Source organism: Paramisgurnus dabryanus, chromosome 14 (genome assembly GCF_030506205.2).
Source record: "Paramisgurnus dabryanus chromosome 14, PD_genome_1.1, whole genome shotgun sequence".
Lineage (NCBI taxonomy): Eukaryota > Metazoa > Chordata > Actinopteri > Cypriniformes > Cobitidae > Paramisgurnus > Paramisgurnus dabryanus.
The window spans coordinates 35447416-35473169 of NC_133350.1; the positions used below are offsets into that span (position 1 = coordinate 35447416).

The following is a 25754-nucleotide window of genomic DNA, read 5'->3' on the forward strand; positions in this document are numbered from 1 at the left end:
TAACCCAACTGCTGGGTTGTTTCAACCTGGTTGATTACCAATAACCCAGCAGTTGGGTTAAAACAACCCATTATTTGGGTCATTTTAACATCACAGTAGCGCATAGTCCAGAGCTTCAAAAACAGTCCCATTGCCCTCTTTCTTTCTCTGATAAACAACATCATTGATCGTGAATCATTAGAGCAGAAACATGCATGTGTATGAACAAGATTCCTTAATAACCATAATGGATTAAAAACGACATTTACTGGAAAGGCTAGATGAAGTTTAAAGATTTTGTTGTGTCAGACTGCTCGATATTTACTGGCTCCTGAAAGCAAAGCTGATTGAAATAATGGTTTCAGCTCGGCGGAAAACGTTCACTTGAAAATCCCTTTGGATAAATGTCTCTCTACTGCCATCTGCAGGTGAGTCATTGTGGTATGCAATCATTCAGAACATGTATATCATAAAAATATTTTATTGTGTATACCAAGCTTTAAAACCTGCTCTGGTCAGGCCAAAATGCCAAACAGAATAAAAATAGATGAATGTAGTCAGTTTCTAGAGAGGGAATAAGAGTTAGGTGTCAATTTAAGATTAACTTATATTTTATTTTTTTATTCAAAATTAGCTTATAGATTGAGTCTTTTAAATGGAATCTTAGGCCTTCTTACCTTAAATATTTCTAAAAAAACAAAAACAAACGATTTGTTGTTTTTAAAGTTGCATGGCACCTTATTAAGTGTCACACACTGTGAGATTTAAGGTGTCACTAGAAATTAAACCTTTTAAAAGGTCATAATATCGACTTTATATGTAGAGATAATATGCAGCCGTTACAGTATTTTATGAAAGGATACAGCCTCAGTGACAGCTTTTGGGCCTTTTTCTGAGAGTGTACACAGTGCAGTTTTCAGCAGCATCCATGTTCCTATAATACAATATAAAGATCCTGAAGCTTATTATTTTTCATTTACCCATTTTCAATTGTGACTCAGAATATGAATATTCATTAAGGATACTGGAATGGGCAAATCACATCCCTATTGAAGAAAATCTTTTCCTGTTCCTGTAAACCAGCACCTCTCTTCTACTTTCATTCAGCATTGTTGCCAGCCACAGAGGAGCACCCTGACAGACAAACTATATACAACTTCACACAAGTCTGAGGTAATATGCATGCACACCCACAAATAAATAATATAACAACACATTGACCCCCTAACTCTACTTTTTGTTTTATATGAAATTTGTTCTGATATGCACAGATTTTAGGCTATTTGTGTGTTTGCTGCATGGTTTGCCTTTGCATTGGATCATTGTTCAGTAGTTGTGCTTGTATCTGTGGCTTTACTTACAGTAATCGTATGGTTTCTGTGCTTGTTGATATCAGTTTTCTCTGCTTGTAATGTGGCAGCCTCAATGTTCAGTAATGACTCATATAGTCTGATCTATACAGTCTGGTTTTATATCACACTGGGGTGTCCTTGTTTTTTACATGTAGTAATTATTTTCACTTAATGCAAAAGAAGTAAAAACATAGTGAAACTATTTTAGTTCTAGTTTAGTTCTACAACAGGAAATAAATAAACAAACATCACATGACACATTCCTGTAAAGCGACTGTGCCTGTATGCATTCTTGCAATTCTTGCCTGTCCTAATGTAATATAAAGTTAAAGTTAACCCAATCAGTCATGGGATTAGTCTGACTTCAGTATAAATGTCTCTTTCATGGCAAATCAAGACACAACTCATCTCTTTGTCATGTTGTTTAGCTAAAGCTGTAAACCTTTATGTCAAGTGCTTCACATTAAAATATTACAATATGTACTGTAAATACAGTTTTTGGTGCTGGTTCCAGAAAAGTTAAGTTTGGAAAATATAGCTTTAATGTGCAATGTTTACAAAAGGTTGTGTGTTCAATCCCAGGGAAAACACACATTGTCAAAATGTATACCTTGTAAATCGCATTGGATAAAAGTATCTGCCAAATGCCTAACTGTAGTTAGTTTCGATCATTCTAACCTGTTTACATGTAAAACTTCATTTATGTAAGCTTTTAGATGTTAGATTCTTTTCCATGATTTCTGGCTTGATTAAGCATTTAAATACTTAAATATGTCTATGTTTTATTCATTTTACAAACATAATGTATGCATATTTTATCTTCCTCAGCTCTGCACACTAAATATTGTCTCCAGTCATCAATGAGTTTTTTAAACATAAAGGAGTCCCTGTGTACACCCGCTGGCTACTTTTATCTAACTTTCTGTCAAACTTTGAATATTAGTGTGTGTTGTTTTGATTTGTTCCCATTATGTGTTAACATTAAAAGGAGAACTACATAATTGGATAAAGCAGAGCATTGTGAAACTACATTCACTTGAAAGAGGAAGATTGTTATCACTTGGGAAAGTCCGAAAGTTGCATAACTCAATCAGTAGAGTTGGGTCAACAATGACATTTACATTCATGCATTTGACAGATGCTTTAATCCAAAGTGACTTACAAAGCATTCAGGGTATATATTTACCAGCACATGTCTACCCTTAGACAAACCCAAGACCTTTGATTTGCTAACTGACTGCTCTACCAGTTGAGCTGTAGGAACAGAAATAACGGAGCCCACTGTGCTATGTAAAAAGGGGTGGTTTCCCGGACAAGGATTAGTTTAAGCCAGGTTAGGAAATAAAACTAGTTTTAACAAACATAACTTACTTATACCATGGTCTGTTTAAATACTCGATTCTGATTGGCTGGAAGGTGTGCATTAAAACCGTTTAATGCACAGGTGTCATGGTCTTGTCAGACTTCTGTGCTAGATTAAGGTCTAAGTGCATCTGACAGGACCATAACAGTATTATGTTCTGTGTGGGGACACTTGGAGTTATATTGTGTATGTGGCTTCCACGTGTTCCCACGGTCTTGTCGCTGTCATGGTCTTGCCTGACCTTGGTGTATGATTCAGGTCCTATTTCTGAGGGCAAGGTCATGGCAGCATTGTGGTTTGTGTGGGGACGCGTGTTTTTCACATCATGTATGTGTGACACGTGTTCCCAGTGTCTTGTCACTTTTACCCTGCTCCCTTATGTATTCGTGACTTACGTAATTAATTATGTTCACCTGTTCCCCATTGATGTGGTGTCTTTATAATGCCCTCTTGTTCTCTGACGTGTGCGCGTTCGTTGTTGTAGCAGCTCTGTGTTCATGTGCTTCGTGTTTGAGAGCTGTTCCTGTACTTGTGTTTATCTGTTCCAGCATTTTTGTGTTCTATCACATTATTATTATTTCATCCTCTGTTTTACCCCCACGTGGGTTTTTTCTGTTCCGTTTTAATAAACTATGTACGAAGCACATGAACACAGAGCTACAACAACGAACGCGCACACGACAGAGAACAAGAGGGCATAATAAAGACACCACATCAATGGGGAACAGGTGAACATAATTAATTACGTAAGACACGAATACATAAGGGAGCAGGGTAAAAGTGACAAGACACTGGGAACACGTGTCACACATACATGATGTGAAAAACACACGTCCCCACACAAACCACAATGCTGCCATGACCTTGCCCTCAGAAATAGGACCTGAATCATACACCAAGGTCAGGCAAGACCATGACAGCGACAAGACCGTGGGAACACGTGGAAGCCACATACACAATATAACTCCACGTGTCCCCACACAGAACATAATACTGTCATGGTCCTGTCAGATGCACTTAGACCTTAATCTAGCACAGAAGTCTGACAAGACCATGACAACAGGTAGTTCCAGTCAGTTTGATTACAATTAGAAATTAATCCGCTACTATAAACATTGGTAGCCATAGTAACACAGTTACACTTGCAGAGAGAGCGAGCGAGCGAGAGAGACGTGAGTGCGTCACATCTCTCTTTAAAGTACGTCTCTCTCTCTCTCTCTCTGGTGCTTCTCTTTCAGTTCTCTGTCTATCTCTTTTAAAACATTGCTTCGAAATTTCCAACTGTTTGATTTTTGTTTTCATTTAATGTCATTCATTTAATTCATTTAAATAAAAGCAATACAATGGCACTACTTTATTTAAAGTGGACAGAGTGCGAGCCTTAACTTGAGAAAATGACCGTCATTTTACCCGTCTGTTAAAGAATTACACTGTAAACATTAATTACAGCTTTAACTTGGCAAATACCAAGGTATAAGCGGGATAATCCACGGCTAGCCATGCATTAAAGGGTTTTAATGCACTCCGCTACGCGTCGGGTGGTTCTTCGCCTCTACGTCGTGCATTAAAACCCTTTAATTAATGCATGGCTAGCTGTGGATTATCCCTTACTAAATACATTACTTGTGTGCATTTTGAGACAAAACAGAGGGCGCTGATGTATTTTATGTCAGTGCAAGTTGTTTTCTATTTGGACAGCTTTTACGTTTATTTTAGTCTAGGACTAGTCTAATCCCTGTCTGGGAAACTGCCCCTAAGTGTTTAAGTGCTAAAAATCATTTTATTAGCTAATATCTAAGGAGTAAGAGAATGTCACAATACTCTGTCTGCTAAAAAACAAAAGCCTATTATTGATTTGTTTTACAACAGTGTTAGCTTGATACCACAGGAACTGATGTACTCCATTGTACAGTAAGTGTGTCACTGCTTTCAAAATAGCAACAGACTAAGGTACAGTAGATTACATGAAGGCTTTATTATCTCAATGTGTGTCTCTCAAGGGCTAAAGTGGAAATGATGTTCATTTGGTGTCTTCTGGGTCTGTTGACCTTGGTCCCAGTGACTATAGGTACTACCAATCCTGGAGTTAAAGTCAAACTAACTCAGAAAGGACTTGAGTATGGTAAGTGTGGACTGCATAAAAAAGTAATAATGTACAACGTACTCTGGTCTCAAAATAACCCCAGACTTGTTGATTGAGAGCTTCACGTGGAAGTCTTAAATGTAAGGTTTTTTTTTTTAGAAAAAGTCTCTGATTGATTTATCTCTTTCATTTCCTAATGAACATGTTGAATTTAAGGTGGACACATCCAAGATCAAGACACTTTGTTTTGACTGCAGGTCGACAGATCGGAATCGCCTCGATCCAGCAGAAGCTCAGTAGCATCAAACTGCCAGATGTAAGTGGCAGCGAGAGTGTGGATCCAATTGGAAAAGTCGAGTACAGTTTAACAGGGTGAGATAGATGATCTTTTCATTTTCATGTTCTTAAAAGTTAAACATCTAAATTCTGGTAAAATGGTGTGCATTGCATTATTTGCTGTACTGTACAAACTGCAGGATTTTATAATGCCCCTATTTTCCTTTACATGAATTTACATTTCCTGTGGTGTTTAGTGCGTGTTAGTACACGTTAACAATCTGCAAATTACAAATCTCAAAGTCTACTGTACATTGAGGTGAGTTATAGTTTCAAACTGAAAGTTATTTTCTTGGATTACAATGAACTCAAGGTTTATAGTCATCAGTTTACCTCCGTAACGAGTCAACATGGGCTAGATCAGTGATTCTCAACTGGTGGTCCCCGGAGCGCCATCTGGTGGGCCGCATAGTGGTAGACTACTGTTCGTTCCGCATCACTTTTTTGAAGTGCAAGATACTTTCAGTTGTTTGGCTTATGCGTCAAATAAAGATGCATTTTAATTCCCTGCATGCATGTGTATAAGTAGAAATAATTTTTTATACAGCCTGCGAAAAAATGAATAAAGTTAAGTTTTGCCCTTTATAATCATGTCTACATCTAGCCTAATGTTATCATTTCAGTTCCGTGTCTGTTGACTTCCAACAGCGAATCTCAGAAGTAACAAAGTCATCCGAACACAACACCAATGTAAAAGACTGAGAGCGTGAAAGGAGTCAGGATGTGAAGATTTGATTAAAAATCAGGGTTATTCCATCAAATATTCACTTTCATATTGTTCCTAAAATAAATGTTAAATAGCATTGTGTTGTTAAAAATTGACTTGTTTTCTTTCCAGTAAGCCTATTCAAAATTGGTTTTATTTTTTTTTGCCCATATTTTTTATATTTTACAGTTTTTCTTGATTGCTTTGACACAGTCGTCAACTCAAACTCCACATTTTCGAAACAGTTAACACACATGCCTAAACAGTGGCACTCATGGTCAAATAGACACATTTTGTTTGCAAAAGACTAACCGCGCCAAAACATTTAACATATGCAACAAAAGCAAGATTTGCCTGCTCACAACTTGCTCACAAGTATATGAGCTCTTTCAGTCAATCATTACACAGTGTGAATCAGTGCACCATTGCCTGTCCATGTAGCCTATTGCTAGTGCCATTTGTTGTCTGTCTATATACAGTAGGCTGTGTCAAATTTGCCTTTTTGCAAAAAAAAAAAAAAAAAAAAAAACAATGGATCCAGAATAAGATATGCTTTGATACATTTTCTATTTATTCCATGACATACATTTTTGTCAAACCATATCTAAAAAAAAAAAAAAAACTGTAAATATATTACAGCGAATACATGTAAACCAAAATACAGTAAAATCTATTGGAGTATAAGACCTTTATTGATACTCAGTCTGTTCTGTCTTGACTATGGGCAACATGGCCTCATCCACATCACATTCAATACCCCCTTTGCAATGTACTTATGGAGAAATCTTCTTGTATGCCCTATTCAACCTTGACATTCCTCTGCACCTATTTCTTGGGCAGCAGCAGTCATTGCAAGGGCATTTGCTCATAGGGATGGTGATCATAAACCTTCCACCCCCAAGCACTGAAAAATTCCTCTATGGTATTCAAAAATGGTGAATATGCTGGGAGGAACAGCATCATCATACAAGGGTGTACCACAAAACTGTCAGGATTTGTGTACGAATGAACCCAGATGCAAACGATGTCGGGGAAAAAACACAAAACACTTTATTTGGACAAAACAAAAACCCACGATGGGGTACAAAACATGAAACACTGACAGATAACACTAAACTTTGACTTGACTCTGACTCTGACTTGAACAACTAGACACGAACACCAGTAACAGAAGACAATGAACCTGCACAGAACTAAAGATACACTGACATTAAATAGAAGAAAGCAAACAAGATAACGAGCGGGAACAGGTGATGGGAGAAAACCAATGATTACTAATAAGCAGAAGGAACGAGGGGGCGGGGTCACAGGACAAGACACCGGAGGCACATGCCAAACACAAAAACAAGGCATGAACCTCCACACAAGGCCAGGGACTGCCAGAACTCTGCCACCATGACAAAATACAAATATAACAAGACTTAAAGGCAGAGTCCTGACAGTAGCCCTCCCTCAAAGGACGCCACCTGGCGTCCAAAAAGTGAACACACAAGACAAGAGTACATGACATAATAAACATGACAAGACTAGAACACATCAGACTAAAACTTAACAAGAGGTGCCAAAAACAAGATAAAAAACAAAACTAAATCAAACACACATAAGTCCACAAGATACTACTACATGACAGTCCACTGGGGTTTGGGGCGAGGACGCAGCTGGTACTGCGCAGACTGTAACTGCGCGGGCTGGGTCGACCGCGCGGGATGCGCAGGACGGGTGGGCAGCGCGGACTCTGTCGGCGGCGCGGGCTGCGCGGAATGCGCGGCCTCCGGCTCTGGCTGCGCGGACTGCGCGGGCTCCGGCTCTGGCTGCGCGGGCTCCGGCTCTGGCTGCGCGGACTGCGCGGGCTCCGGCTCTGGCTGCGCGGACTGCGCGGGCTCCGGCTCTGGCTGCGCGGACTGCGCGGGCTCCGGCTCTGGCTGCGCGGACTGCGCGGGCTCCGGCTCTGGCTGCGCGGACTGCGCGGGCTCCTGGTCTGGCTGCGCGGACTGCGCGGGCTCCGGCTGCGCGGACTGCGCGGGCTCCGGCTGCGCGGGCTCCGGCTGCGCGGGATGCGCGGGCTCCGGCTCGTGAGCAGAGGTAAACCAAACAGCAGCCAAGCCGAGGATCGGACCGGACAAGACAGCCAGCTCCTCAAGGTCTGGATCGGACTCGACAGCAGCACTCCAAAGTTCGGCAAAGAGCCGCCCACGGATCCTCCTGGTCAACCAATCCGGTACTGGGCGCGCTACGACAGGCAGTAGAAGCCACACAGATGGGAAAGCAGTTGACCCCGACACTGTTGCTGGGTTCAGCATTGGCAGGTTCATTCTGTCAGGATTTGTGTACGAATGAACCCAGATGCAAACGATGTCGGGAAAATGATATAATATAATAAAATATTTTTATTAGGAATTTGGCAGAAATATTTTTTTAAGAATATGATAGAATAAAAAAAACTAAAATTATATTGTACATTAAGAAAACTAAAAACAGTTTTAAAATGGTCTCTTAATTTGTAATTAATTCTGCAGCTATATATTTTACCTTAAAGGAACAGTATGTAGGATTGTGGCCAAAACTGGTATTGCAATCACAAACCTTGTGGCTAAAACTGGTACTGCAATCACACAACTAGTGGCCAAACATCAGTTGAGGGCTGCAACTCCACTTTTTAAATGACAATATCCTGGCCAGGCCACTGATGTCAGTGATATAAATATTTGAAATGAAAATGAATTCTTAATGTCTAGTGACATATCAGGGCCATTTTATGATTAATTGATATAAATTTCTTACATACTGTTCCTTTAAAGATGTAACTTCTCAAAGGCACTACCATTGAGTACTTAAAAAGATTATGTCTAAGCCTAAAAGTCCACCTTCATATCTTCCACTTTAAAAGTTTTTTTCTGCTCAAAATGACACCGATGTGGTTTTGGTTTTTCCATTTGCAGCAATGACATTCCTCATTCATCTACAGGGGTACCACCAGGTGTACCTTTAGTGTCTTTAGTAAGGTGAAAGTCATGTCACAATGTATTGTTTTTCTGTTATTCTGCGATGATAATATCATGTTTAGAAAGGTGTTCCTCAGAATGTTTTAATCAGTCATTGTTGGGCCGCAAGCTGCAAAAGGTTGAGAACCCCTGGGCTAGATGCACATTATCATAATTCCACCCGCTTTGTGTTTTGGTATGCCCTTAAAAATCCAATTGGGTTTGAATGGAACAGAAGTGGTTTATTAAGGTTGGCTTGAGTCATTTAGAAGTATGTTTGCAAACTGTTGTTGAGCCTTTAAAGAATCTGCTACTTACTGTTCAAACATGAGTTGCAGACATGGTTTTATGTTTATATAGATTGGAAAAGGAAGATGTTATATTCTACTCAAGTCACGCTGGCAAAGTTAATCGATCAGCTTGTTCAGCTGCATTTTCTGTTTCAGATTCAAAGATTTTTTTGAACCATAAATTGCATAAACATATTGCATTAAACCAAATACACTGTTTTTTTTTAGCAATGTCATATATAACCCCTTTAAACACAATATTAGACAAAAATATACACACATATATATTCTAATATAGGCTAACTCAGCGAAAAGAACATAATTTGTCCAATATTTCTGCATTTGACAGGATTCAGATTGTTAACCTGGGCCTTCCATCATCAGCATTGGGATTAGTTCCTGGATCTGGAGTCAGTCTCACAATTGACAATGCCTACATCAACCTGCATGGCAACTGGAGAGTCAAATACCTCAGGATTATGTAAGTAGAGCAGAAAGATTATTAAAGCACACTATAGAGTTATTAGCAAACCGGCACCATCTTGATCATATTCTGGAATAAAGTATAGGTAAAATATTAAACAAAGATTTGAAAATATGTTGAAAATCTTATTTCTGTGAGTACACAGAAAGGACAGTGGATCGTTTGATCTTGCTGTGAGTGGATTGACCATTAGCACCACTTTAGCAGTCACGAGTGATGAAACCGGCCGTCCATCAGTCAGCATGACCAGCTGCACATCAACTCTGGGGAGTGTCAACGTCAAATTTCATGGAGGGGCCAGGTAATTCTGTTTATGATTCGTTTCGGTCCATGATTCTGATTGGTCAATAGCTGTGGTTTATTTATGATAAAGCACACCTTTAACCACTGTATACTTAACCATTCACTGTGTATCACAGCACAGCATCCTTAGCAATGTAAAAAATTGAGTAACTGTTTTCCAGCAGAAGGAAGACTTTTAGTGATTTTATTTTATGAAATTTGCATTGATACATATTTTATTTGTATTGTGTGGTAACTGTTTCATAAAAGCAATAAGGTACTTGAGGCTGTGCTGTATCATGGCTGAAGGGGCTGCATTGACTCATGCATAATAACACCCCTTATTCGTGATGTATTTACGATACAGCACAGCTTCTCGTACTGTATTACTTACCTACAGAACATCAAAAATCACCAGTAGTCCTCTGGTTAAATGCCCATTCACCATATTAAGACATTTGTCATAGTATAAGAATGCATAAACATTCAAAACAGATGTTTTATTAAAAAAAATGTTCCAGTAAATAATGAGCTGTTATCTGAAATAGCTACTTATAGTATACAGAATTTATGTAGAGTAAAATATCCAGTACCATCAGAAGCTTGTGCTCCCACCCTACCCACTCTTGTTCTGGTTTATGTTGCAGAAGGGTACAAAGGAAGTTATGTTGGTGGCAGGTTTAGATGTACTCAGATAGAAACTTCCAAACAATGAACATTATGGATTTCAGTTTACCATGAAAGGTCATACTCAGTACAATGTGATATTGTATATGTTAAGTCCACAGATATGTTAAATGTAAGAGCTCACTTAACACAATGAGTGTTCAGTTATATAGTTTTACAACCCTTGATATGTAGGATAAAACAGTATATTATTATTAGTATGGGTTAGGACATTGTATAAACTGCTGAATAGCTGTTATGGACCACATGTTAAACATTGCTAAACTTTAAAAGTTTCATATTTTGCAGTAATTGTTAAAGGGGCCATGGCACAAGACTTTTTTAAGATGTCAAATAAATCTTTGGTGTCCCCAGAGCACATATGTGAAGTTTTAGCTCAAAATACCATATAAATAATTTATTATAGCATGTTAAAATTGCCACAAAAAATGTGCCTTTTTGGGTGTATCCTTTAACCCTTGTGTGGTGTTCGGGTCTGTGGGACCCGTTTTCAATCTTTACTGAAAGAAAAATTATGCGATTAATTGTTGTTTCAACCTCAGATTCATTGGCCTTGGCTCATTTTCTATAAAGAACATAAAAATAAACAACTTTATAATTACTGTACACTGTACACCCCCCCTACACATTTATATTACATATGTGGTGTTCGGGTCCACTGGACCCGGGGTTAATAAAAGTGTAAAAAAATGAATGTTCTATGTAACTTCACTTTGTTTTTCTCCTACCTGGGACTCCTGTGAGTGCATGAGTGTGTGTGTATATATGTCTGTACATATGTGATGGATGCATGTCAGAGTTTTGTCATTTTGCTCTTGCTGTAATGCCGCAAGGATACAACATGTTATATATCATGCATGAACATTTGTCTGTACCTACTGTCCCAAACACTTTACCTTCTGTCTAACAGGAACCATTCTGCATTTTACCATTATCTCCCTTACAAAAAAAATTCATAGTTTTATTGTAGTGAAAGAGTAGTAATCATGGTTTTTGGTATATTGATTGCCATTTGTAAAACCATGGGTTTACCACAAAACCTATGGTGTGTGTGTGTGTGTGTGTACCTGGTATTTTTTAAGTTGTGGGGACCAAATGTCCCACAAAGATGTGTGTGAGCATGAGTGTGTGAGAGAGTGAATAATAGAGAAAGTAAAATATTATCCATGTATTTTCATCATTCTAAGTTGTGGCCAATAGCAACACATTTTACTGCAATGTGTTCACATCAGATGTACACAATATGTGTGTATAAAATGCAAGAAATGCATAAGCAACACAACTACACAGTAAAAATTTGCTTCTTATGTGTTGTGTTGGCTGGCATGAACAGGTTATGTGTTCAGTGTGGATGATGTCTTATGATACGGCATCTGTTCAGATGGGGCCTGTGCTGTGTAGACTTGACACAAATGTGTACAATTTCAAAAAGTTAAAAGAATTAAACATCAACAGTGATGAACAACTTTGTTTCATTTAAACTTATTTAAGATTAACATGTTTTTCCCTCAATATCTGGATCAGAATAGAATTTTCTTCTTTTCTTTCATATTATCACAAAAACGAATGGCACTTTAGTTCATTAATAGTCCTCTACCAGTGGTAAATGACAAATATTAACCATAAATTCTGTCTATGTTACTTGCAATAAGGCTTAAGTAAACATCTGTCAACAATATTACATGAATTTGTATGACTGCATTGGTTTAAGATACTAATAATGCTCTGGGTCCACTAGACCCACAAACATCGTCTAAGTAACAAATATATGAACACCACACAAGGGTTAAAGTGCAAATCAGATGATGAAATTCAAACACTGATCACAATGATGGTGTTTTTTTGCAATTAAAACTCAATTGTGCTTTAATCTGCACTAAATGGCAGTGCTGTGGTTGGATAGTGCAGATTAAGGGGTGGTATTACTATAATAAGGGCTTCTTATGACATCATAAGGAGAGCCAAATTTCAACTACCTAATTTTTTCATATGCTTGTAGAGAATGGTTTACCAAAACTAAGTTACTGGGTTGATCTTTTTCACACTAGGTTGATAGAAGCACTGAGGACCCAAGCACTTAAACATGGAAAATGTCAGATTTTCATGCCATGGCCCCTTTAAATGTATTACAGTTTACCTGTGTGTCAATTAAAGGGGTTATTTGATCTACGTCATCAATGTTTGCGGCGGCCATATTGTTGACATAGAACTGTCAGTCTGTCAATTGACAAACGAGGCAGCGTGGGTATTATGCATGGTATTATTGGTGTAAGTTACGGCTGGCAATAAGGACGAATCTTTACTTAAGGCTATTGGGTCTATTTGATATGGTTCCACAATAATCAAGCTCATCTTCTCTTAATACAGACGAGATGAAGCCATTAGGCTACTGCTCCCCTCGACTCAAATCTACGTACGGCTAGGGGCAGGACAGATGTCATGTCAACAAGATGGCCGCGGTTAGCGACTTCCGGTGTTTGCAAATAAGCCCTATAGAAAGTATTTTTTTTTATTGAAAGGTATGTCAGTCACTGTCAGATAAAATAGTCAAAAATGGTCCCAAACTGTCACTGGGGCAGTACCCTTTCAAAAAGGTTAAAATATGTACCATTCAGGTACAGATATACATATGATATAATACCTTTAAGGAAATATTATAAACCCTTGAGATACATCTAGGGAGCAATTTTGCACTATTTCTTTTTCTGACAGTGGTGGCTTGGTATTACAGTTTTTTACGATTGCTTACACACAAAATCTTTTCGAGTCACACGATTTTTGAAAGCTCTCACTCAAAGTGCAAAACTAAATGCCAAATCTTCAAAACCATAAGCTATTTCTCAGCCTTTGACTCAGTTTTCAATTGCATAAAACACTTTTTTCAAAACACTAGGTCAAAGGTCAGATTACCTTTTTTAGCAATCTGCACCCCACCCCCCCTGCCAATTCCTGGACCGGGACCCCACCCAGAATTTACTGTATTTTACTGTAAAGAATATACTTTTGGTTTACATGTTTATAGTTCCCTTGACCGACGAATTGGGAACCGCTCCGCGGGTGACCTGTCTACTTCGAGAAACTATAAAAACGCCAATGAACTTGGCATGCATGTATTTGCATAATGCCGGCGCCGCCCCGCCAGGTGCGTATATAAGCCGCAGGTGCACAATATCAAATTAGCTTTTATTGCTTCGAAGCCGGCAGACATCTGCTCTTGAGAAGCTTTCTAAACTGATCTTCGTAGATCCTGTTCTGGGAAGGGAAGAAAAAGATCTCAGCTTGCTGAAGTTGGTTGGGCAAAGACACCTCAGCGGAGGCTCGCAGTGTTTTCTCCACCCTTTCTCTCTCTCTGTCTCTTTTTTTAGGACTTGAGTTCGAGTGAGTGCGTTGCCTCTCCCTGTGTGTTTCACCAGCTCGCACAAAAGAGTGATTTCCCTAAAAGAGCAGCACGTTTGAGCTTTGTGTTTTTTTAAAGACAGCCACTCATTCGTGTCACGGTCGGGTGCGTCTTTTTAAAGATGGCATTCCGCCCTTGCTCCGTTTCTGGATGCAGTGTGTTCATCGCTCCCCGGGATGGCCACGAGCGCTGTGTTTCGTGTCTGGGGCTCCAGCACGCAGAGGCAGCGTTGCGTGATAGTTCATGCTCCATCTGCGAGGGCATGACTATGGCGGATTTGCGGAGACGGGTGTCGTTTCTCTGGGAACGGCCCCCGCCTTACAAGCCTGGTACTCTCTTACTGCTAAGAGAGTTCTCAGTCCTCGCCCCCCCGGTGCCTTTCTTCCCCGAGGTGCATGAAGAGCTGACGCGGTCGTGGAAAACCCCGTTTTCCGCCCGGAACCGGCCGTTTCAGCCTTCACCCCTCACCTCTCTCGAGGGTGGAGATGCCAAGGGGTACACTGGTATCCCGTCAGTGGAGCGGCCGGTCGCGATGCAATTGTGTCCGGCCGGTGTCGCTTCCTCCTGGCGGGACCAGCCTACTCTCCCCTCACGGGCCTGTAAGCACTCGTCGGCGCTGACCGGTGCTGCTTACAAGGCTTGTGGGGAGGCAGCCTCTGCCCTGCATGCCATGGCATTGCTGCAGGTTCACCAGGTTAAGGCTCTGAGGGACCTGCACGCGGGAGGTCATGGCTCGGCGGAGTTCTCCGAACTGCGTGCGGCTACGGATCTGGCACTTCGTGCGACCAAGGTCACCGCACGCGCCGTCGGGCGAGACGGTCGAGGAGTTTGCTCAGCAATTCTCCGCGGCCAAGAAGCAGACTGAGGCCATAGCTCAAATCATGCCGCGTTGGAAGCGTCCTGCGCCTGCCCCGTCCACGTCGGCGCCTCAGCCTGCTCCTCGCCGAGGGCGTCCTGCGGCGGCCGCTTCCGTTCCTCCCCGGTGCTCTTCTAAGAAGCGAGGAACCGGTCGTCAGCAGCCCGCCCCGCCCGCTTCGAAGGGTGGAAAGAGGAGATCGAAGCGGCCCTGAGACGGGCGACCTAGAGATGGAGGGGATCGCTCTTCGGGAGATGGTGAAGGCACCACTCCCCCCACCGGAGGAGGGCCGGTTGGGGAATCTTTTGTTTCAATTTTCTGTTCCGCCGACTTTTCAGTCAGGCACCCACAATTTCACAAAAAGAGCGAATTCCACTTCCATCTCTAGGTCTTCAGATGAGCGCCGGAGACACGAGCGGGCTCATAACCCCCCCTCGTTCTCCGACTCATCAGAGGAGAACGAGAGCGACGTAGGGGCTCATAACCCCACCATGCTCTCCAGCTTCTCAGACGGTAGGAGACAGCTACGGGCTCATAACCCATCGTCTTCCTCCTCCTTCGCCAAAGGGTGCATCGAGTGGTGTGAGGTGTCTTCAGCAGAGCCTCCCTTACTCAACCACCCAGCAACGGACTCAGGTGAGTGTTATCACACACAACTCTGCTGTCAGTGCGGCCGTTACGCACACACCGGCGATCACCTCCGTTGCGCCTGCCGCAGGTACACCGATCGTGCCTTTAGTCCCCCTTGCACCGTATCTGGGGGCGTGGGAACAGCTTCCCAGCCCGTCGCGTTGGCTTTTACGCACGATTTGTCTCGGCTATGCGATCCAATTTGGAGTCCCCCCAAATTCTCCGGCGTTCGCTTCACTGTGGTGAGATTGCGGTTTTATTAGCGAAGGACGCGATCGAGCCGGTCCCTCCAGCCGAGATGAGGTCGGGGTTTTACAGCCCTTACTTTATTGTACCCAAGAAAAGCGGCGGCTTGCGACCAATCCTGGACCTGCGTTCGCTGAACCGTGCACTTCACAGAATGCCGTTCAAAATGCTGACGCCCAAACGCATATTTCCATGCATTCGTCCAAACGATTGGTTCGCATCTATCGACCTGAAGGACGCGTACTTCCACGTATCGATTCTCCCCCGGCACAGGCCGTTTCTCCGCTTTGCGTTCGAGGGGCGAGCATACCAGTACAAAGTAGTGTTGCTTTCGTCAACGAAAAGTATGACGAAATGTAGTCGTCAACTAACCTTTTTCACGTGACGAAAACGAGACGAGACGTAACGAAAATGCTGGTCATGTGACGATGACTACAATAATATGTATAATGCAATATTGTTGACGAATAAAAACGAGACTAAAAGTGGTTTACAAAATAAAAACTAAGCTAAAATGTCTCTTCATTTTCGTTGACCAAAACGAGACGAGACGAAATGTTATAACGTTATTTCGTCTTTTACCCATCTCAGCATCTCCGCGCCCCCACCACCTGACTGCAGGTGATCACGTGTGTTGTTGGCGCTGCGTAGATCAATCAAAACATCAAAGTACCGCGAGAGTGAGTAGAAAGCATGCGGAGCAGTCTGCTCTCGCGATGCTTTGATATCATACGCCTCCATTTGCACGTTAATGGGCATTTCAAACAGTGTACGCGGCAACCGCGAGACATGCGGAAAGCGTAGAAACGGGGGTGGTTACAGAGGTGAAGCGGAGTTGGTCCACAAGCCTTGCTCGTGCACCTAAAATCCTCTCCCTTTTACGGACACGACTCTTCATGGCAGTCGCTGTTGAAGATAAACACATTTCCACTAAATGCTGCACAAAACGCTTCCACTACATGAGAAAAGCTGTAGCCGCGCGGCGATTCCGACCGGGAAGATGCAGCATTCTGGCTCCAAATGTAAAAGAAAAGTCCAAAATAAATCCCGTGCATCACTTTCAGGTCAGTTCAACAAGCCTGTTAAAATCTATAGCTTTGATTGCTGACACCACCAGTATAACAATGTACAAATTTATATCATGTAACAGTTGTTTAAATGACATTGTGCTGCGTTGCGTTTTGAAACATTGTAAAGATATCTATGCTAAAGACATTCGTTGTTTTGTATATGCTTAATAACTACACTTATTTATTATTTAAATAAACAAAACATACTTCGCTGAATACTTGAGTATTAAATCAATCAAACACCTGTACTGTTGAGAACATAACCATACATACCAACTTTGCTTTTCTTAATAGACATCTGATGTTTTCTTAAAGCTGACTTTTAATTTACTTACAAGAAAAACATTTAGTAATTCTCCAAAATTGCTTGGATTTATACTGACATTTAAGATCAGCTTTGTCACATTAGATTAAGCCAAACTCCATTAGGCACACTGGTGGTAACGTACAGATGCAGAAATATAAACTATAATAATATATAATTACATATGTATGATTGTAGTTTGTGCTGCTGTCAAAATACAATTATAAATGTTAACAATAGCATATTTCTATTCTCACACATACTATAGTTGTGTGTGACCCATTTGACCGTGAAATGGGTTTGGCTAAAAGAAAATATTGTTTTGTCTATAATACTATTAGGTCATTATACTATATGGTTAAATAGAATTGCATTACTAAAAAGAGACTAAATACAATTTCACTGACTAAAACTAGACTAAAATGTCATCAGTTTTCGTCGACTAAAACTAGACTAAAATAGTAATGTATAAGTCTGACTAAAATAAGACTAAAATGGCAAGAATTTTAGTCGACTAAAACTTGACTAGACTAAAAAGAGTATTACGTGACTAAAACTAATAAAAACTAAAATGACAGCTTGACATTAAGACTAGACAAAAACTAAAATGAAAACAGGCTGCCAAAAACAACACTAGTACAAAGTCCTCCCATTCGGGCTCTCTCTGTCGCCCCGTGTATTCACCAAAGTAGTGGAGGGGGCTTTAAAACCCCTGAGAGAGAAAGGTGTGCGCATTCTCACGTATCTGGACGATTGGCTAATAATAGCTCAGTCACGTCAGACGCTGTGCGATCACAGAGATTTAACTTTAAAACACCTCGCTCGTTTGGGTCTTCGGGTCAACTGGGAAAAGAGCAAGCTTTGCCCCGTGCAGAGAATCTCTTTTCTCGGGATGGAACTGGACTCGATCAATTTGACAGCTCGTCTAACAGAAGCGCTTGTACAGTCGATTCTGACTTGCCTGAATACATTCAAGAGCAAGAATGCGGTCCCGCTGAAACAATTTCAGAAGCTCCTGGGGCATATGGCAGCAGCCGCAGCTGTAACTCCGCTCGGACTGCTTCATATGCGACCGCTTCAGCATTGGCTTCACGATCGAGTCCCGAGGAGAGCGTGGCTGCGCGGCATTCACCGTGTTATCATTACACCTGCGTGTCGTCGCACTTTCACTCCGTGGTCAGACCGTGCGTTTCTCCGAGCCGGTGTGCCTCTGAGACAGGTCTCCAGGCATGCAATAGTATGCACAGATGCTTCGGACACGGGGTGGGGGGCCACGTACGATGGGCTTGCGGCTTCGGGGGTCTGGACGGCACCCCAGCTGCATTGGCACATAAATTGCCAAGAAATGTGGGCTGTATATCTTGCGCTCGTCCGTTTCAGCAACCAGTTACGGGGCAAAGATGTATTAGTTCGCACAGACAATACTACGACCGTTGCGTACATCAATCGTCAAGGCGGTTTACGCTCGCGTCACCTGTCGCATCTCGCCCGTCACCTCCTCACTTGGAGTCAGAAGAATTTGAGGTCTCTTCGTGCCATTTACATTCCGGCCACGCTCAATGTAGAGGCGGATGCGCTCTCTCGAGCTGCACGTCCCGAAGAATGGCGACTCCACCCCATAGCGGTTCAGCAGATTTGGAGACGTTTCGGCAAAGCGCAGATAGATCTGTTTGCTTCCCCAGAGACGGCCCATTGTCGCCTATTCTATTCACTGGCCGACGACTCGCTCGGCGTGGATGCATTGGCACACAGCTGGCCGCGAAACATGCGCAAATACGCGTTCCCTCCGGTGAGCCTCATTGCGCAAACCCTATGCAAAATCCGGGAGGACGAGGAGAGCGTGCTGTTGGTGGCACCGTATTGGACAACCAGGAGTTGGTTTCCAGAACTCTCTCTCCTCGCGACAGCCCCTCCTTGGAAGACTCCCCTGAGGAAGGACCTACTTTCTCAACAAGAGGGCACATTATGGCACCCGCGCCCCGACCTGTGGAACCTCCATGTGTGGTCTCTGGACGGGGCACGGAGGATGTGAGTGATTTATCGCACGAGGTATCTAACACTATTGCTGCTGCGCAAGTGCCGTCTACGAGACAGGCTTACGCGTTTAAATGGAACCTGTTTGTCGACTGGTGTTCTTCCCAAAGTGAAAACCCCCGAGAATGCCCGATTAGTGTTGTGCTTTTATATCTCCAGCGTCGTTTGGAGAGTAGGCTGTCACCATCCACTATTAAGGTCGATATCGCTGCAATATCAGCTCACCATTCACCCGTAAACGGTAGGACAGTGGGTCAGCACGACCTGGTCATTAGATTTCTCAGAGGCGCTCGAAGACTGAATCCTTCACGCCCTCCCTCTATTCCTCCTTGGGACCTGTCCTTGGTGCTGAAATCACTCCAGGAAGCCCCATTTGAGCCTCTGCATAGTGTGAGTGTTCAATTTCTTACTATGAAAACATTAACTCTCCTTGCTTTGGCTTCTGTTAAGAGGATAGGGGATATTCATGCATTTTCGGTCGATGATTCGTGCCTTCAGTTCGGTCCGGCTGCATCCAGTGTAACACTGAGACCCCGGCCCGGCTTTGTGCCCAAAGTTCCCACCACTCCTTTCAGAGATCAAGTGGTGAACCTGCAAGCGCTGCCTTTGGAGGAGGCAGACCCAGCCATGGCTTTGTTATGCTCTGTTCGTGCACTACGTGTGTATATAGACAGGACGCAAAGCTTTAGGACCTCAGATCAGTTTGTTTGTTACGGTGGTCAGCAGAAAGGAAAAGCTGTCACCAAGCAGAGGATGTCACATTGGATTGTGGATACTATAGCCCTTGCATATCAGAAGCAGGACGTGCCTTGTTTGACCCGTTTGCCACTGAACCTGCATTAACGACGACAGTGGGGCTTTAGGCCTTAGTCAAACGGGTCGTCTGGTTTCATTTTCTCTTAAAGATCGGAAGGTGACCCTTATTTACCATATATACCCTCGCATTGGGCCCCCAATTTGCTAAATCCTAAACTGTAGATAATATAATTATGCCGCAATAGTTAGTCTGTCTGGAACGAAGCTGAGTTAAACCACATCACTGTGTGGCACTTCAATACATATGAACGGCCGCTACGCTAATACGATTTTGTTTTTCTCTCCCTGTCTCGTCCTCGACCCGAGGACAACGAGACAAACAGACCCAGTCCCGGTAGATGTGAAAGTCGGCACACCTCTGATCTACTGGCCGTCCTTCAACGTGATGCCAAGCTGATGCCTGACCAACGATCACCGGCAGAACCCGCTTAATCTCTGCTAAATCTCCTTATCCGTTCTCCCAAGGGTTTTTCATTCCTAGGACTTATTTTTCCTCGGATAAAAGCACGGGGTTTTTTTTCTCCTAGGGGGTTTTTCACCCCGGGGAGGCAGCCTTTTTGGGCTTTACTTAGCTTCCTCTTCTAGACGTTGCTTTAGTAATACGTGCACTTATAATATTGAGTCATAGCCGCAGCAAATTTATTTTGTATTTTGTTGTGCTATCTGTCGTTTTTCTGTGCTTTTCACTGCTTCTATTTATGTAAAGCTGCTTTGAAACAATGGACTTTTGTGAAAAGCGCTATATAAATAAAATTGAATTGAATTGAATTGTCCATTTAATTTACGTGCCCTCTCTACACGCAGTGTGGCATCGTCTTGGGCACTGGCTCGCGGTTCCTCGCTAACAGATATTTGTAGAGCTGCAGGCTGGGCGACACCTAATACGTTCACAAGATTCTATAGTGTTCGTGTCGAACCGGTTTCCACTCGGGTTCTTTCTACTAACTAGTTAAGAATGCCGAGGGTCGGCTCAGGTGTCGGCTTGGAGCCTCTATTTTGGTGCTGCACATTTGCACCAATATGGAAGGCCATCGGGGCAAAAACGTCACAAAAACTGTTTTTGCCTCTCCTCCACCGCCCTGATAGCTGGTGTTGCGGAGCATCCGCTGTCAACCTATCACTGATGTATTTTCTGTAAACCTGTGTAGGCTAGGCGTCCACATTTGTCCCCTACGTGGGGTTCATTTGTGTGTATACTCCGTGGGGTACTAATCCTCCATGTTTTCCTTAGCAGAGCCTGCTCTGCATCTCTCTGCATACTATGTTTTGTTCAGACATTCTTATGAGCAACATATCGGTTGTTTCATATTTTTATGTCATCCATTCAACCTTCTTAGGGGATGGCTTCCGCAGTGTTCTAGCTCCGCTCAGTTTAGACGCTTCCCCAGTTCGCTGGTTCACTATCGTGGGTTAAGGAACAGGTAGTGACCGGCCTTCTGCATTTCGTCTTAGGTTCCGCCCCTTATGTGAGGGCAGAGGGCTTTTACAGACACTGGAAGGGTTCAGCTGCAGTGGCGTTTTGGTAGGGATTCCCAATTCGTCGGTCACGACGTGACGTCGTAGTGACCGACTGAAAGGGAACGTCTCGGTTACGTATGTAACCCTCGTTCCCTGAAGGAAGGGAACGGAGACGTCACGCCCCGTCGCCACAGTTTGCTGTTCCATTGCTGTTTTCAGGCTGGGCGCTGTTGCTCGGCTTCTCAGCAATAATATAGCTAATTTGGTATTGTGCACCTGCGGCACCTGGCGGGGCGGCGCCGGCATTATGCAAATACCTGCAAATACCAAGTTCATTGGCGTTTTTATAGTTTCTCGAAGTAGATAGGTCACCCGCGGAGCGGTTCCCAATTCGTCGGTCACGACGTGACGTCTCCGTTCCCTTCCTTCAGGGAACGAGTGTTACATACGTAACCGAGACGTTTTGTTGTATGTTAATGTATACAACAGTAATGTTTGGACTAAAAAATATTTTCTGTTTCTACATTGCATTGGCGTTTTCAATGTACTTGTTATCCCTCTCAGCAGATTACTTTCACTGGACAACATTGTATTGAAATGTAGATATAAGCCTATGAAAGACCAAAGAGCTTTAGATTTAGAACAGCAGTGTTTACATGGTATATCCAAAAATGTATTATTATGAAAGAAGTGTTTGTCATTTGATGCAAATGCTTGATTCTGACATATGTTTATGGTATTTTTAATGCAGTGTTGCATTTTGACGGATATGTGAGCTATTTTGCATTTTGTGTGTGCAGTTTTGAGAATTGTGTGTAGAGTTTTGAAAAAAGGAGTCTTAGTTTTGAAAACGTGTATAAGCAATTGGTAAAAACTGTAATTGCTAGATACAGCACATGAGAGAAGTTGACACATTTTAATTCATATAGCAATGTAAGTGGATAATAGTTGCTTCCCCTGTTGATGAAAGCAAACCTTTACAGTTTATTTCACTATTTCCTGTATTTTTTGACAGTTGGTTATATAACCTCTTCAGTTCCTACATTGATAAGGCTCTACAAAGTGCTCTGCAGCAGCAGGTGAGAGGTTTGGACTTTGCTACTGTATATTGTTAAATGGGAACAAAAACAAAATATGACCAACCTTCCAAACCCTCTGCTGTTTCAGATATGTCCTCTGGTGTCCGATTCCATTGCTGATATAAACCCCCACCTGAAAACATTAAATGGTGCTTTAATATATTATCATTAGTCAATTGTTTTGCAGTCTTAACATTCAATAGTTGATATGTACACAGTCAAAAAAAAAAACTTTTTTTGTTCATCCTTCAGTTGTAGCCGAAGTAGATAAGTATGCAGAGATTGAGTACTCTATGGTGGGATCTCCTGTCATCTCTAATTCTTCTATTGACTTTGGTTTAAAGGTAATCATAGGTATTATTAAACAAGCAACATAACATTACTCATGGCAAACACACAAAAAAGTATACAGTGGTGTGAGAAAGTGTTGGCCCCCTTTCTGATTTTTTTTGCATGTTTGTCACACTTTAATGTTTTAGATCATGAAACAAATGTAAATATTAATCAAAGATAACACAATTAAACACAACATGCAGTTTTTTAATTAAGTTTTTTTTTTATTATGATGGCCCTGTGGGAAAAAGTGCTCCCTATACTGCCACATCTGTTCACAATCAAGTAAACACTTAAATAGGACCTTAAAGGACAAAGTGAAGAAGACCAAAAGATCCTCAAAAGTTACACATCATGTTGAGATCAAAAAAAAATTCAGGAACAAATGAGGAAGAAAGTAATTGAGATCTATCAGTCTAGAGAAGGTTATACAGCCATTTCTAAAGCTTAGGGACTACAGCGAACCACAGTGAGTGCCATTATCCACAAATGGCGAAAACTTGGAACAGTGGTGAACCTTCTGAGGGGTGGCTGGCCAAAATTACCCTAAGAGCGCAGCTATGATTCATCCAAGAGGTCACAAAAGACCCCACAACAACATCCAAAGAACTACAGACCTCACTTGCCTCACTTATTAAAGTTCCGCGCAGCTTTTCGAGTATACTCCCCGCGGCTACACACGGACGGCCGCGTTTGACACTATACGCAATACAAATCATTTCTGTCAGGGCAGCACTGATTTGGCGACATTTACAGTACATTAAAACATTAGGATAGGTGAAGAAAAGTAACTGATCCACTTTGTGTTCTTGGAAGAAGTAAAAGTTAAAGAAGAAAAATGATAGTGTGTGTGCAAATGCTGTCTATTTCCTTTGTATAATTGTTTATAGTGGAGTGCCCTGTCTAAATATTTTCACGCGCATGCGCTGTTGTACGCGGACTGTAAGCGCACTGTACGCGCACTGTCCGCGCGGTCTCAAATTTTGATGACGAAAAAGTCTTGATGACGAAAATGACGTCATGCGGATGGCGCGCATACGCGGACGTCCCTTGTATACTTTCGACTTAAGATGTGATCCTGGATCAACACCATTGTTGGTCCTGGATCAACATTTTCATTAACCAATCAGATTGCAGGATTAAGATTAGTGTGCACGTTAGATTTAGGTTTAGGATTGGGTTAGGGGCTTTTAAGAAATACTCCTCAAACTATTATTTCACATTAATTTGAGGGTTTATAATGGTTAGGGTTTGAGTTAAGGGTAGGTTGGGGTAACTTTATTTAAAACGTTGATCCAGGTTCAACAAAAAAATGTTGATCCAGGATCACATCTTACTTGTTGAAATCACGGCAACCGTACTGGAAGGCCGCAATTGACGAGATATCTCGTCAATCAAGAGAAAACTCTTCCCTGCCAATGACGAGATTTTCCATCTTTCCCCAATACTGCTATTATCCACCAGGTGGAGCAACTTTTTAAACCCGGAAGTATTGCCCTATGGCAAGCTGCTGCATGTCTGTGTCTGTTTTAAAGATCTCTCTGAATGGGATCTCTATGAAAAGTCTGTCACAAAAATTTAATTATCTCTGCTTTTTGCTCAAAATGTGGTGTTTTTTCAGAAACCTACCCATATTCAAAAGCTGATTACAAAAGAACCACTGAAGGTAGGATGAAACGGTTTTTTTTTTTTGAAAGCAGAGGGTCTGTTCTTTCTTTTGGTATATTGTATGTTTATATATTTAAAGAAGAACATTTTTTGGAAGGCATTAAACTTTGGGGAAAATCATGAAAAACGCTGGCGCTGGCTGGCAACTTTTTTTTAAAAAACTCTGGCGGTGAAAGAGTTAAGATGTTTTTAAGATCACCTAAATGTACTTCACTGTGCTATTTTGAGACATGATAAATATTAAGATGTGCTAAAAATGTATTAAAAAAAATTAATTAGGTACCACTTGTAGTAAACTTGAAGCCATCTTTGAATGAAACTTGAGTTCAAGTTTAATATAAGTGTTAACTAAATACATTCTTTTTTTACAAAAGTGCATTTTAGTCCATATTCATGGTGTCTCAAAATAGCACAGTGAAGTACACTAAGATAATTTTAAGAACATCTTAAGAAGTACTAAAGATACATTTTTAGTAAGTACAAAATTAGTGTGCGAAAATAAAGCACTTTAAGTACACTATGGAAGTGTACTACTTTTCACCTGGGTTTGGACGTTGTTACGACCCCAACTGTTGTCTAGGGCAAGGATGTAACATTTATTGTAAAAGAAAGATAACTCCAGTAGGTGTGTGTGCGCAGGGCCGCATTAACACTGTAAGGGGCCCCTGGGCTTTACTCTTTTGTGGGGCCCTTCATCCACCAGAATTACAGCCTACATTCACACAATCTTTATAATAACCCTGCTGAAAAAAAACAGCATCAAACCAGCATGGACCAGCATGGGAATTATGCTGGTCTATGCTGGTTTAGCTGGTGGTCACCAGCATTCCAGCACCAACACGTGGGGGTAGTATGGAATCACTAATAGTGCGATCACCCCGTCCCTGGCCAAGTGGCTCCTTTAATGGGGCACGATCCGTTATGAGTCCTCTGCTTAGGCATGATGCTTTCGGATCAGGCCTTGTATGCACTGATTCCTGCCGCACCACTCAGGTGCGAACTATGGGCACAGGGGTTAGCTCCCCCTGTGCCGTTAAACCTCTGCTACAAAACTAGAAAGAAAGCCTCGAAACAATCGGACTACCCAACGTCGACCACTGCACGGACCAAGACTACGAATTAGTGAATCCGAACTGACTATCCTTGAAGTGAACATCAGAGGGCTACGGTCCAATATTGGGGATCTTGCTAACTATTGCTCAGTGAAGAAACCCTCCATAGTCATCATAGTGGAGACCTTTCTTGACTCCACCACTCCAGACGGGGCCGACTCCATCCAGATTCCTGGCTACTCACTCAATTGTCGCAGAGACCGCACTG

The 25754-nt window shown here is 42.1% G+C and overlaps 1 protein-coding gene across 2 annotated transcripts in view; it reads left to right on the forward strand.

The window, feature by feature from the left end:
* The first annotated feature begins 1065 nt into the window (after positions 1-1065).
* The window catches only part of LOC135758136 (bactericidal permeability-increasing protein-like), an 81754-nt gene continuing 57065 nt past the window's right edge, over positions 1066-25754 (forward strand). Inside the window, exons 1-9 of one of the 2 annotated variants that reach the window (XM_065272999.1) lie at positions 1066-1152; positions 4564-4605; positions 4695-4816; positions 5035-5149; positions 9440-9571; positions 9720-9875; positions 22370-22433; positions 22522-22582; positions 22686-22777. In XM_065272999.1, coding sequence (XP_065129071.1) covers positions 4589-4605; positions 4695-4816; positions 5035-5149; positions 9440-9571; positions 9720-9875; positions 22370-22433; positions 22522-22582; positions 22686-22777 — 759 coding nt within the window. In that variant the 5' untranslated portion in view covers positions 1066-1152; positions 4564-4588. The remainder of the gene's footprint in view (positions 1153-4563; positions 4606-4694; positions 4817-5034; positions 5150-9439; positions 9572-9719; positions 9876-22369; positions 22434-22521; positions 22583-22685; positions 22778-25754) is intronic. The other variant, XM_065273000.1, reaches the window with a different exon arrangement.